The 14,661-nt window shown below is 46.6% G+C and overlaps 1 protein-coding gene across 1 annotated transcript in view; it reads left to right on the forward strand.

Annotated features, from left to right (window-relative positions):
• Nucleotides 1-14,661, forward strand: part of TXLNG (taxilin gamma) — a 256,979-nt gene that overhangs the window by 21,797 nt on the left and 220,521 nt on the right. The window contains exon 2 of the mRNA XM_078658098.1: nt 12,719-13,019. Within this exon, the coding sequence (XP_078514224.1) occupies nt 12,719-13,019 (301 nt within the window). The remainder of the gene's footprint in view (nt 1-12,718; nt 13,020-14,661) is intronic.

Consider the following 14,661-nt stretch of genomic DNA (forward strand, 5'->3'; position numbering starts at 1 on the left):
GGGAGCCAGACAGAGCTCATGGCCTTTCATGAATGGCTAAATCTGAGACATCCTGATATTAAATTTTCCATTGATTGTAGTAATCAAAGAATGACATTTCTCGACGTGGCGGTCTGCACTGGAGGGGGTAAGTTCACTACTACCCTATTCAAGAAAGCAACAGACAAAAACACAATCTTACACTATAAAAGTGCACATCCGCAGTGTTTGAAACAGAACCTTCCTTATGGTCAACTACTCAGGATTAGACGTAATTGTTCTGAACTCGATGAGTTCAATGCACACGCAGACACCTTTTGTGACAAATTAGCCAAAAGGGGTTACCCCAAAAAACTTCTGAAGCATTCTAAGAAAAGAGCACGCTTTACTCCACGAGAAGAATTGCTGAAAGTAAAAAATAAAAAGGAGTTGGAGAAACTTGTTTGTGTCACCACCTATGGGATCCACACGAATAAATTTCGACAAATCATACTGCGTAATTGGCACTTGTTGGAGGGATTGGAATTTCCCTTACAAAAGCCAATTTTTGCAATGAAAAAAAATCCGAGCGTTGGCCAATAGATCATTAGAGCTGACAGTCACATACAGAAACCAAAAAGTGATCTGTTGGCTAAATGGAACCTTAAACCCATCACAGGCCACCATAAATGTGGTACTTGTGTGGCCTGCAATAATGTTGTAGAGGGAGATGAATTTTGCCATAATGGTAGGAAATGGAGACATAGCTTACACACAAACTGCAAAAGCAAAAATGTCATCTATGGGATTCTGTGTGCATGCAATAAATTGTACATAGGGAAAACATGCCAGCAAGTAAATGTCAGGATAACGCAACATCGTTCACGACTAAAGAAAAAAGTCCAAAATGCCCCAATGGTCGAGCATTTTTTGGCCGCTAACCACAAAGAAACAGATTTCAAATGGACAGTCTTAGCCGGGATGGACCCACAGCACAGATCGCCTAATGTTGAGAAGGCACTGTTGCGCAAAGAGGCCTATCTAATACTTCGCTTTGACACCATTAATACTGGCCTCAATTCAATTAGTGAAATCACCAGACTTTGAACGGTGCACAGCTACCTAAACTTCAAGTCCCATAATGCACCTTTTCGGAAGACCAACACGTGTTACTCGTGATTGGTCAAGAAAACAGCGGACTTTTTAGATAGGCCGGTGCAATTGAATCCCATTTACTCTGTGTGATGGAATGAGGAAGTGGAACGCGCTGCCAAACTGACAGGTACGTGCAGACAGTCCGACTGACTAAGGAAATGTGAGCCGGCGCAATATAACACACAGCGTCTGTGCCTCAGTAACAGAGAGGCAGCCTCCACATTATTTCTCAACTTGAGAGTGCCCCCGTTTCATAAATCCATTCTTAGAATCTGGATGTGAAAGTGCTGCCGCGCCGTTTGTAAACAATTCTACGCGTGCCTTTCATTACAACGATTTAAAGCCAAGACTCGTGTTCGGCTTCTAACGTTTGACAAGCCTTTCACAAGCACATTGAAAGATTGCATTACAAATAATTAGCGCCTGTGTCCCTTCATGTAGGATCACTGAACCCGATGGCAGCCTAAAGGGGGACCGGACACAGCCCGGTACCGTCAGGAAACGAAGACGTTCTTGAGGGGCCCGCGAGCCGCCCACACTCACAATTTCAGACGACCATAAAAATAACGCAGTAAGTTACCCTATGCTCCGGCACACAACATCTGGGAGCAAGGTGATACCGAGTACTAAAAGTGAGTAATCCGCATTTAAAAATTCTTTTTTCAGTGCTTCATGTGAAAAAACGAGTGGCAAAATTTCAAAATAGGAAACGGCAGAAATACAACAGGCTCTCCCCTTATTTTAGATTCAGGTACGAGACAATTGGTCTTTTGTCTTTTCTATTTGTATTTTAACTTGCTAAAACTGCACACAATCAGTACCTGATGTGAAAACACGTTTTTTTAGAAAGGCGCACAGACTCTACGAATCCATGAAAGGTGCTTTGGATGAACTGAACTTACCTCAAGTCCCCTGAGGTATGTTCCATTTTAAAAGTTGTACATATGAGAAGGACGGAGTAGGTTGAGGGGAGCAATTTATAACGAGTGTCCACAATTTGTTTATGTTTTCACCATTAGGTTTAAGAAACGAGGGAAAGAATTCAATTGGCCCTGAAGAGAGTTTGTGAAGAATCCTCCCAAACTCGAAACGCGTAGGCGAACAGGATCAAGTCCTAAGTCTTGAAATATAGATAAACCGCTTAGGAATTTGAAGCCTACTAACACTTCTACCGAGTGGTGGTTGTGTTTTCAGCAGACTCATTAGAAGTCCGCTTGTCGGTCAAATATTGTGATTAAGTGCTCATTATGATGTGATTGAAAAATACTTTGACATTTTCTTCCCTTTTGTGTGATATGGTATCACTTTTTTTGCACATTATTTATTAGTTATATGTTTCCACATTGTATATGTAATTTGATTTATGTTTCTACGTTGTGTTGTAAAAATTAGACATCGCGACAGTCATGGTCAGTACATGAAAGGCAATGGTATTTCTCTTGACTTAAAGAATATTCAGCAAAGGTTGTTTTTTACTGAATAAAACGGCGCAATTAATTGCCAAGATAAACATATTAAGTTTTGTTTATCTTTTTTCATCCGAAATTGAATGGTGTGAAATGTGAAGTGTGGGTTTCTTTCTTTTTTATATAGCCTTTTTGCATAGCATAAATAGTACCTTTAGAAGCCTACTCTGTTCGGAAGCATTTGACCAATGTAGGTTCACCAACTCGTTTCTTAAGAATTTTATTAAAGCACTCCAGCACTTTAAGTATGTACAAGTGTGGGCCATGTCAATGTCTTGCTTAGTACTTAAGAATTTTCTAAAACGGAGGGGAGGAGCCGAGCCAGCAACCAAAATGGCAGCTTGAAGACCGGCTCCGGCCGACCTCCGACTCACCATCCTGCCCGTAATCCTGTCCCCCGACCCGTCCGACGGGTAGGGGAACCAAAGCGACGCCGGTTGGGACACTCCCGGCTCTCCTGGGTGCCCCGGTGATCGCGCTGCCTTGCTCGGCAGTTTGCGGCCTGCGGCCGTGAGAAGCCGAGGCCTTGAGTGCCTGCGGTCCCCTGGCTGTAATCCAACAACAGCGGCTGCCGGGAGGGACCCGAGTCGGCCTGCGGCGGGGGCCGCGGGCTGCTTTTCCTCCTGGGCCTTGCTTACTACTCTGGGCCCCCCCCCTGGACTTTGGGGGGGGGGGCCGAAAAGGGGCTTGTGGCGGACTGGCCCTCTGTTCTGACCCCCGTGGTGCCTTCTCCTGTGGGGTTGCAGTCCGCGCCCCGGCTGCTTTGCTGGTGCCTGAACCCGGGCGGCCGTACTGTTTTGAGGACTTTCCTAGTGCCCCCCCGGTGTGGCCCCATCGTGGTGGCCCACCCAGAACTCGACGTGGCAGCGGTGGGGGACGGTCGGTCCCCTCGTATGAACAGTGGGTTGCCGCGGGGGGCCAGGACTTGGTGAGGTGCCCTCTTGCGAACTGAGGACCACGCTGGGCCCGTGTGCCTATCCCGGAGCCCAGATTGGGTGCAGCTATTTACCCTGAGTGCCCGGGCGGTCTCTCCTTTGCCCGGTAGTCCGCGGCTGGAGTCGAGCGGAGCACTGTGTGGACCGGTGGAGATACTTGGCCCGGTTACTGTTGCTGCTGTGGGGCCGGGTCCGGACGTGGTTTGTGGCTGCGTGGGTGAGGGCGTCGGTCCCTTTGTTCGGCGGCTGGACCCTGCGCGAGAGCGGCTACCCCCCACCGATTCTTTCTGGGTGTGGCGGCGAAAGCCCTCCGGGGAGGGGGGGGCACAATGACGACTAAGACGGACTCTGAGAGACAGGCGCCCAAGCCACCAGGTGTGCCAGACAGGTGCAGTCTAATAAGTTGGATAGATACACTATGCCCAAGGCGTCGCCTCTCGAGTCTAGGAGGGGTCCTGGCGGAAGCTCCGACGATCACTCCGCGGAAGAGGAACCGTCCTTAAGAGACCTCATGGCGGCTATCATTGGGGTCCGGACGTCCCTGGGCTAGCAGATGGAGACTCTTGACACCAAACTGGACACCGTCTCGATAGAAATTGGGCTGATCAGGGCGGACCTCTCGAAGGCGAACGAGAAAGTTAAAACACTGGAAATAAAAACAACAAGCCTTATTGGCGACGTGAACCAGTTGCAGCAGGAGGTGCGTGTTCTTAGGGCCTCAAGGGAGTCTACAGATCGTCGGCTCGATGAGTATGAAGGGCGGGCCCGACGCAACAATGTTCGCATCCTGGGAGTCCCGGAAAAGGCTGAGGGGCAGGCTACGGATCTATTTGTCGAGAACCTCATCCTTGAGCATCTCAAACTTAAGGGCCTCAGTAAGTTTTTTACGGTTGAGCGCGCTCACAGGGTGCCGGGTGGCAGACCCCGGGTCGGGGCAAATCCTAGACCGATCATAGCGCGTGTCCTCAACTTTCGTGACCGAGTTGCTATCCTGCAAGCGGCCCGTGCGGCGGACCCTCTGGAATTTGAGAATGCGACACTCCTCTTCTTCCCAGACTTCACTCAGGCGGTCCAAAAACAAAGGCAGCGGTTCTTGTCCATTAAAAAGAAGTTGAGGGACAAGGGCTTGAGGTATGCAATGATGTTTCCTGCTCGCCTGCGAGTGGAACTGGATGGGAAGACCTGTTTTTTCGAAAATCCTGACGTAGCGGCGGACTGGCTTGATACCTTTCATCGGCCGGACCAGGAGTCCCACGATCAAGGGGAAGCTGTTGAACAATGACTTGGTGTAGCGTGAGGCCAACAGGGGGTTATTGATTATTGTTTGGGGGGATGTTCCAGCGGGGGTTAATGTTAGGATTGCCAGCAGATTTGTGTTCACACGTCCTTGTGTTATTTTATGATGCAGGTATATCCACAAAGAGTTGGGGGGTGGGGGGTGCGCAAGACCGTGGGCCCTTCTCTATTTTCTACTTTTAGATTTTTGTGGTGTAGTTGGGGGAGACAGGCACACTGATAGTTGGGGATGAGCGAAAGCTGTATGCAGGGGTGTAGGGAGGGGGGATGGCGGGGGGTGTTCGGGGTGTGTTCTGTTTTTTTTGTATGTCTTTTTATTTCACACTGGGTATCGACAGTCGATTTTGTAATTTCTTGGTGTAATGATGTCCTCTGATAAAAGGGTGGTTGGGATCTCCGCATTGAGTTGGAATGTTAATGGCCTTGGGGACAAGATCAAGAGAGGTATGGTTAGCCAGCTGATCCGAAAGCACTCCCCGGATGTGGTGTTGCCACAGGAGACTCACCTCATGGGGAAGCGATGCATGGCACTCCACAGAGGGGGTTATAAATTGGTTGCACATTCAGGGTTTAGATCTGGGTCGAGGGGGGTTGGGATCTTGGTTAAGAACTCCTTCCTGCTACCCATCCAGGCCACATGGACTGATAATAGGGGTAGATATGCTGGGATTTTGGGTCTGTGGGAGGGGCGGACAGTTACCTTGCTATCTGTATATGTTCCACCGGCCCTTCAGACTGATACTTTTCAAGACCTGGGCAAGATTTTTCTGACGTTGCCTGTTGGGGTGCTGATTGTTGGTGGCGATTTTAATGCAGTCATGTGTGGGGAGACGGATAGATGCCCGGCACGGGCTCTGTTGCCGTCCCGGAGATGGTTGGCTAACTTTGTGGAGACTCAAAAACCCCTGTGAATCTCAATACACTCACGCTTCGGTTGCACACAAGTCCCTTTCCAGGATGGACTATGTATTGGTACCGGCGGCACAGGCGGCTTGGGTCAGGGAGGTAGACACTTGGCGAGGGGGGTCTCTGATCACTCGCCGGTCTGGATCGGTTTAGACCTTGGAGGGCATGATGTGGCTAGGCTTGCACCTATTAGCGCCTGGCGGTTGCGAGACCCTGCTGCAAAAAAGGAGTTTGTTATTTTCAGGAAAAAGTCGGAACGGTGGACTCTAAGTGCTCCCTGTGGGAAGCCTACAAAATGGTTCTTAGAGGGGAATTGCTATCGTTTATCTCCGGGAAGAATAGGAAGGGTCGTGCGGAGATGGATAGAGTGGAATCAGATCTGCAGGCGCTGGAACGGAAGGTGTCGCTTGACTCCACCCAGGAGGGAATGCACCGCCTGAGCCTCCTTAGGGATGAGTTTAAGAGCTTGGCGCGTTATGGGACGAGGGCGCAGCGGGCAGATACCCAGAGCAGGGTGTACGAGCATGGAGATAAGGCTGGGAAGCTGATTTCCTGGTTGGAAAAGGGGGAGTGGGCGTTGCGGTTAGTTCCGGTGTTGCACCCCGACGGCTCGAATAAAATAACGGATCCGCAGGAGATTGCAGACACATTCGCTGGTTACTACGCGGCGGTATATGCTGCAGAGTGTAACTACACGGAGTCCGACAACGCGGACATGATCCGGGATATTCCGATGCCCACCCTCTCGGATGAAGACCGTGATTACTTGGACTCGCCATTTACGAACGATGAAGTGGCCCAGGCCATTGGGGGGGTTCGCTCAGGAAAGGTATCCGGCCCCAATGGGCTCCCCATTGAGCTCTTTAAAGTAAATGCAAATAAATTGGCTCCCTTTGTCAAGGATATGTTTAGTGAAAGCAGTGAGCTGGGCCAGCTTCCTTAAGACCAGCGCATTGCGAAAATTGTAGTTCTATACAAGGAGGGCAAACCGAAAACGGAATGTTCTTCATACCGACCGATCTTCTTATTGAACGCTGAGCCGAAGGTCTTGGCGAAGCTGCTTGCGACTCGTCTGGTCAAGGTCATTACGACACTGATTCACTTGGATCAGTCCGGTTTCATGCCCCGCCGTAACACAGCCCTTAATCTACACAGATTACACGGGGTTCTGGGCGGGGCTTCTCAGATATATGAGCACACGGTTTTGCTGTCGCTGGATGCCACCATGGCATTCGATAGAGTGGGGTGGCCTTATCTTTTTGCTGTTTTGAATAAGTTAGGCTTCGGTCCAGAGTTCGCTTCCTGGGTCCGTCTCTTGTATTTCTACCCTCTGGCCCGTGTGGTTGTAAATCATAGGTCAGCTGATTTTGCCTTAGGGAGGGGCACCCGGCAGGGTTGTCCCCTCTCCCCACTGTTATTTGCTTTGGCGCTGGAACCCCTGGCGGCGTGGGTTCGTTGGGACAGATCGATCAGGGGCCTCAGGTGGACGTCCGAGTGGGAGGATAAGATATCGCTTTATGCGGACGATATATTAAAGTATTTGTCCTCCCCCCGGGCTTCACTCATGGCGTTTCTGGACGTACTGGCGGTGTTCGGTAGATATTCCGGATTCGCCATTAATTGGGCGAAGTCGGTCCTTTTTGTCTTAAGTGGTGATCCTCCGGCTATCCCTGCGGGCTGCCCGGTTAGGCTGGAGGCGGAGGGGTTCAAGTATCTTGGCATCTTTGTGTCCCTGGATCCGCAGTGTAGATACACTAATAATTTGTTGCCGCCTCTGGCCAGGCTCCGGAGGAATGTTGTGCGGTGGAAGTCTCTTCCACTCTCCATGCTGGGGCGCGCGGTTCTGTTTAAGGTGATGGCGCTTCCCCGCTTTCTATACGTGCTCCAGAATTCCATGGACCCTGTTCCCCTGTCGTACTTCAAGGAGATCGAGTCTCTCCAGAGACAACTCCTCTGGGAGGGTAGGCCTCGAATCGCATTTGCTAAACTGACGTTGCCCTGGTATGAAAGGGGGGATCGGATTACCGAATATCCGGAAGTATTACTGGGCGTCTCAGCTGGCGGCAATTAACCATGCCACTTATAGCTCGCAGCATGACCCCAGATACGCCATGGACCGTGGCCAGATACCCCGTGGTGAGTTCTATAGGGCACTGTATGCCAGACGGGGGCGTTTTCCCTTGGTGGGGCCTACAGCGGTGGCTGTTCAGGTGTGGCATGATGCTACTCGCTCCCTTAATTGGGAGAGGAAGATAACTATGGCTACGCCACTTTGGAATGCCGAATGCCTGGGTAGCCTTTTTGAAGCCCAAAGGCTTTGATAAGTGGGACCTTATTGGGATCTCCCGAGTAGGTGATATGTGGGGTAAGGATAGAATCCTTACGTTTGAGACTTTGCAGGAGCGGTATCAACTGCAGGGGAGTGAGCGGTTTCGCTACTTGCAGATCAGGCACGAGTTGCTAGCCAGTATTCCCCGGAAGGTGACCCCTCCGGAGGCCTCCCCGCTAGAGGATCGGGTGCTGGACGGTCATCTTCCGATGAAAACGATCTCCCTGGTTTATAAAAACCTTGTTAACCATATGGGGGACCCTCTAGCGGCTCTCAGAGATCAATGGGCTGCTGATGGGCTGATCCTTGATGAGGATTGGAGGGAGGCAGTGGCTTCGCCTAGAGTCATTGCTATCCAGATGAGACTCAGGTTGGTGCAATTGAAGATCCTTCACCGATGCTATGTCACTGGCCCAAGATTGGTGCGTATGGGTTTGACTGCCAGTGGTGAGTGCAGAAGGGGATGTGGTGAGGCTGGGACGTTCCTGCATGTGCTGTGGGACTGTACCCTTATCCAGGAGTATTGGTCCGCTGTTCATGGTAAAATACGCAAGGTGTGGGGAGTTGGCTTTGAGTTGGAGGCACGGCGTTGTCTCTTGAATGTTTGGGAACCAACTGATCTTGCGTCTTACGGTAAGGTGTGGGCCACGCTAGCATGTGCTATCGCCAAGCGTAATATTGCTCATTTATGGGGGGTCGGCTCAACCGCCTACTATCGGGAAATGAATGGAAGACCTGGACTGGTGTATGTTTAGAGAGCGTGCTGTGTATGTGGCCAGGGGGAGACCCAGGAAGTGGGAGAAAATTTGGGAGGCCTGGAATGTTTATAAAGGGGATATTTGTGCTCCCCCTGCTGTGTCGGACGATTCACCTATGTCGGAGGATCCCTGAATCCGTAGGTCAATATTTGTATTGTATTTTTGAGATTAAGTGGATGTGACATCATTTATTATTTTGCTTCACCGCAACCCAGTGTATTTTATGGTTTGTACTTATGATTTATTTTTGTGTGCTTTAATAAACCGAATAAAAAAAATAATTCTAAAACATAGCATTAAGATTACTTAACCGCATGCGTGTGGGCGGAATTCCGCCCGTACGCTGGGTTTTTAAAAATCACACTTTAAAAAGGGGTTAAAGGGATTTAGTCGAAGGGGTTAAAGGGATTTAGTTAGATATGCTTGTTTGTATAGGAAAAGACAAGAGGGAGGTGATTATCTCTACATGTCCTGGGCCTCACGGTAGAACTTGGAGCATAGTATTTGTCATTTTTTTACTGTTTTGATTGAATATTTTGTCATTAAATATTATTGCAGGTGCATTGTTGGGCGTGGCACCAGAATTTTGATTGCTTAATCCCTGCGGGGTTACCATAGAAACTTAAAAGCATGTTTTTTGTGTGCCCCGTCTTGTATATTAAGTCTATATTTGTTGAAACCATTGTTTTTGAAATACGAAGTACACTCCGCGAAAGATACCATTCAAATTTGATTTAATCCAGTGACTAACATGTGTTGTAAACTTTTTTAAATGCTTTTTAGATTTATATTGATTATGTAATTTGTATTCTCTATAAAGTAGATTTTATTGTAGCTCTGTATCTTATAAATACATAAAATTTACTTCTTGTGAATACGCTCATTTCAAGAGGCTTAATACCGGTAAACATTTTGACAATATTGGTTTAGTGCACTTCGATACTAGGGTTATGTGCTTTGTAGTGAAGTGTCTCACCTATTAAGGCAATGTTAGTAAATATATTTCTTTATGCAGCCTGGAAGGATACAGTCAAATCAATATTGAACTCAGTTTGGGTTTAAGACTTTGCTTTGCAGGTTTAGGGAAGAAAGTGCACTACTCCGTGCACTTAATTTGTTGCAGTTTCAATTCGCCATCTCAAAGTTGGTCTTTAAAAAAATATATCATTGAGAGACCCTTTGTGGCCAATCCATGTTACACCTGTGCTTTCTAGTTGTAACGTTGCTCTGGGATTATTCTGTACACAAACTATATACGAAGACGAGGATTCATCTGTGGGGAGTCACAAGTGAGGGGAGCTCAGTAAGAACAGTGTTGTCTCTAGATCACTGTAGTTTTGTTTACTTAGAAGGTGAAGCCAGTTCACAGCACCTTGCCCAATGTAGATCTGTCTAGCAGTACTATGTCTGTGTGCCAGTTACGTCGTACTCCTGCCTGCAAGTCGTCGGTACCAGCCGTGGCGGCAGAAGCCACATAAATCACAAAGAAACTAATTCCCAATCGGGAAGGAGGCGGCAACCCCGTATCAGCCAAGGAAATTTATTTAAACAAAAACGGGTTTCAGACGCACAGGCCTTTGTCGCGTTAACAAACACTCACAGCTGAAGTCATTAAAAGCTCTAGCGTGCATGGAAATAGATGAGATACTACAGAATCATGGTAATGTTAAGAAAATCGAAAAAAAATCAAAACAACATTTAGGGTGGTTCCGCATAATGCATATCACTGGCACAGTTTCACATTATCGCATCATGTTTTTATCAATAAAGTTCATTGAAAATCATAGCGAGCGCCTTTACTAACTGCCTCTATGGGTAGAAAGTGACATGGCGGTAACTCCTTCATAGATATGCATGAAAGACCTCGAATGAACGTGTTTGAACCAGGATCCATTCGATTGTAAAGATACTGCTACATTGTAATAAGGTCGGAAAGAAACACTTTCATTTCGATTAATACAATTCGTATGCAATTACATAAACGGGCTACATTCAGCATGATATAAAGATTAAATACCTTTTGCCTAATATGTGACCAATAAATAAAATTGGAAACTGAACTGAGAGACAAATTAATAATCCGAACATTTAGGCTGTCATGTCCTCCAATATTAAAGTTTGCGAGGCCGGGTAATCCGAAAAAGAGCCGGTGTGTGCGGGGCCATCCTTACAAAGATATGGACACTGTTGTAATGAATTCATATATGCACAGTGCATCGCTTAAAAATGGCGAACTGGTGTGTGTCTGGGTCGATACTTTATCTGTGATATAATAACACCATAAATGAATTAAGGGGAAAGGTGTGAATAAGAAAACTATGTGAGTGAATGCATGTGTGTGGTGCTGACTGTTGTCTCTGCATAATAATACAATGCGGACAGAAGCCATCCAGATGGCATCGGTAGTCTACTAATGTTGAATGTACTCCTCTATATGGTACACGTGACTGCACAATTGTACATATCTCACCAGAATCCCTATTGGGCAAGTGTCAATACTGGATTGTATAACTACTGTCAGCTATCTTACATCCTAGTATGTGGGCCCACACAACACACATAACTGACAAGTCGTGCGTTTTTTTGTTTAAATACATTTCCTTGGCTGATACGGGTGTGCCGCCTCCTTCCCGATTGGGAATTGGTTTCTTTGTGATATATATAGAGAGCATGTTTACAAACACAGTAATTTTAGAATAACATGCACTTTATACATTGCTCTTAAACGTGCTGAGTTGCATGCCCAAATTATGCAGTTGTAACTGAAAAGCGTTTAGTGTTTCTCTCTCTAAATCTGAATGCACAAAGGTGATGCACTTGTACTTTGGTTGCCAGATACACAACATTGTTAATAGCGTCTTACAAATGTAATCAAAACTCCACTTAGTTTTAAAGTAGACGTGAACACAATTGTGAATTGATGTCTGTCAATTACCTGAAAAGTAAAGAAAAAAAAAGTAGCACATTTAACTAAATGTACAAAGTGTTTTTATCAACTGAACGAGCGACCTCCAGATTCAGTTTTTGATGAGGAGGTGAACTGTAGATTTACTTTTGCTGTAGAAACTTGTAAAAATTCAGGAAGTTAATCAGAAGCATTCTTGAAAAAACATTTAAAAATCTTATTTCTTCAAATTGTCTGATTTCACAAATATAATTCTCAGGAAAAATGTCATAGAAGATAGAACTCTTTTACTGTGCTATCTTATTACTTTCTTGCATCCGACTGGCATGTCATCCCAGCTTTCTTCTCACAATTCATTCTAAGTATATATCTTCTAGCACTGTGGTGAGGTACCTCTATTTGCAGTTAGATCGGAGTTAAATGTCTTTTCTTAATCTACCTTCTTCAGGCATCTCTAAAGCAAATTTCTTCATAGACGCTCTTAAATTTTGGAGTACCCCTTCTCTGCACACTTTGCTCATTAACGCTATTAAGATGGCTTTGAAAACTCTCATGCTTGTCTTAAGTTCCAAATTTTACTTTGATGGTGTCTAGTATAAAGGAGATTTATGTTTGTATTGCTCTGTGCTTATTGATTTTATAACCACTATAGTCGTGCCTTTTTATGTCCAAAGAAATGTTCCTTTTGGTGCTTTGCTAGGCAGGCAAATACATTTGCAACTCAACTTATTAATTTTGAAATCTGCATTTCTTGTAGTAAGTGCACTCAAGTTGCCGCCACCCTGTCTACCAGTTGTCTTAAATGTTTATCTTCGAACTTGAAAATGTAAATTCATTTCAAAACGTGTATAAATGAAGCGTACTGGAGTTGTTATAATGGGTGACTTTGTATCGTTTTTTAAACAGCTATTCCTCTGCTTGTGATCTAAATGAGTTTTCTTTGGTGGGGCACTTGTGGATAAGGTAGATCAGTTTTGTGATGAAGTTGTACAATTTTTGTTTTATTTCAGTTTGCAATGAGTGCTGTTGATAGTAATGGAGTATGTACTGACGTCCTGAAAGACTCGCGTCTGCTGGAGAACATGCATGCTAGTCCAGATGCCGTTCTCCACTGTGAGGAAGAAAACCTTAAGATAACGGAACATACAGTACCGATGGAGGAAGACTCCGCAAAGAGAAATGAATTGATTGTTTCAGCATGCTGTTCTCAAGAATCGAGAGAAGAGACACCAGGTCGTGAAGAATCTCGCATTGATCCGCCTGATGGCCAACAAGATCCAGAAAATGACAAAAGTAAAGAAAAGACGTTGGGTAAGCTCTCTGCACTCTGTCTTTAGGTTTTGTGTGTAATAAAGACGGAGAATAGATGTGCTTCAACAGAGTAGAAAATTCTACAAGATTCTAATAACGATTATGCTTTTTTGTGAGGGACTGAAAGTTAGTTTTTATTTTTGTACATAATAGGTTTCTTTTATTGGCACCTATTGGTTTCCTGAGGAGACAGTGCTCAATATGTAAAAGTACATTTGAAGGTGTGCTGGAAAGTTTGCAGTGGCCTACTATGTGGATGCTCATACAATACATTAATGTCTGTCGCCAAGCTCGGTTTTCAGTAGGGGTGCAGCAGATATCTGCATTACAGGCTGTGCTTCCACAGAAAACTTGTTTGACTAAAGAAGACTCAAAATAATTGCAGCAAAAATAAATGATTGTCCAGTCAAACACTTGCTTTTATGAACAAAAAGAGTCTTTATATACAAACACAAAGTAAAATATGACATGAACAAACAATACCCTCAGTCCCACAAGGTCAGGGCTCTTGTGTTTTATAGGCTGGTCCCTGAGTCCCACTACTCCGTCGCCAGCCGTAGTGATTATTCCTCATTAGCGACATTCAGGTTAAGCCCCACTAGTAATCAGTCTCGGGAGTTCCACTCTGACTCTTTATCAAAGTCAGAAGTATTCCAGCACCAAAGCACTATATAGTAGGCAAGTTCCTACTGGTGTTGTCTCGCCCATAAATCCATTTTAGCCACACCAGGATGATCTGAACAATCGGAGGCTCAAAGTGAGCCCCTTCCGTCTGTGCAGGAGAGGCAGCAGTTCAGTGTTCTCAAGTTCCTGGCATACGGCTCTGTGAAGACAGATGCCAGCGGGTGAGGGGTTGTCATCGATGCTCCACCTATGCTTGGTAAGTTCCATGGGACCACTCAGAAAGTGGCGTGGGGGGGTAAGCGTTGAGACATTCCTGGTGCTGGTCCTCGGTCGAGGCTTGGCCCTGCTCTGGTCACAACGGCGGCCTCCTCCTCACAACTGTCTGAACCAAACAATACTTCTTGCCTTGTCCTGGTGGCATTCCTGCATATGTGGTCACCTGCTCCACTCTGTACATGGGCTATGGCCCGATTGGCACAGAAGCAATTTACATGGCGAGCCGACCTGGCATGCAGGGTTGTTGACTTAGCCCTTACCTGTTTTCCGGTGGGTGACGCTTGTTGCTGGATTTCCTCGTTGCCCTGCTGTAGTGCCCTGTGTGGGTGAAGACTTCTTGTTGGCCCTCAGCTCTTGCCCCCGCACCTGACGTGGACCGCCGGCTGCCGAACCACACCACCCAGGAGGCAGCGAGGTCTCGCGAGAGGAGTAGGGGGGCAGGTCAATACATTTCATGACGGGCTCCCGCGGGACGTGCGTGGGCAAAGCCCGGGCCAACGGCGGGCCCGTCTGCGCCTGGATGAGGCTTTGCTGGGCCCCTTCTCTTGGTTTTGCACTGGCACACTGGACATATGGGACATATTGACAGTAAGACTTAAATCAACTCTCATTGCCATTGATAATTAAATCGTAAATCTTCCAAATTAACAACTAATGAATAACCAGTATTAGGGTTTCCAGAAGTATAAGATCTAATCGTAACAGTCTCTTGTGTTCTGCCTATCCCCTTTCGACTTCTAGA

Source organism: Lissotriton helveticus, chromosome 8, assembly GCF_964261635.1.
Source record: "Lissotriton helveticus chromosome 8, aLisHel1.1, whole genome shotgun sequence".
NCBI lineage: Eukaryota > Metazoa > Chordata > Amphibia > Caudata > Salamandridae > Lissotriton > Lissotriton helveticus.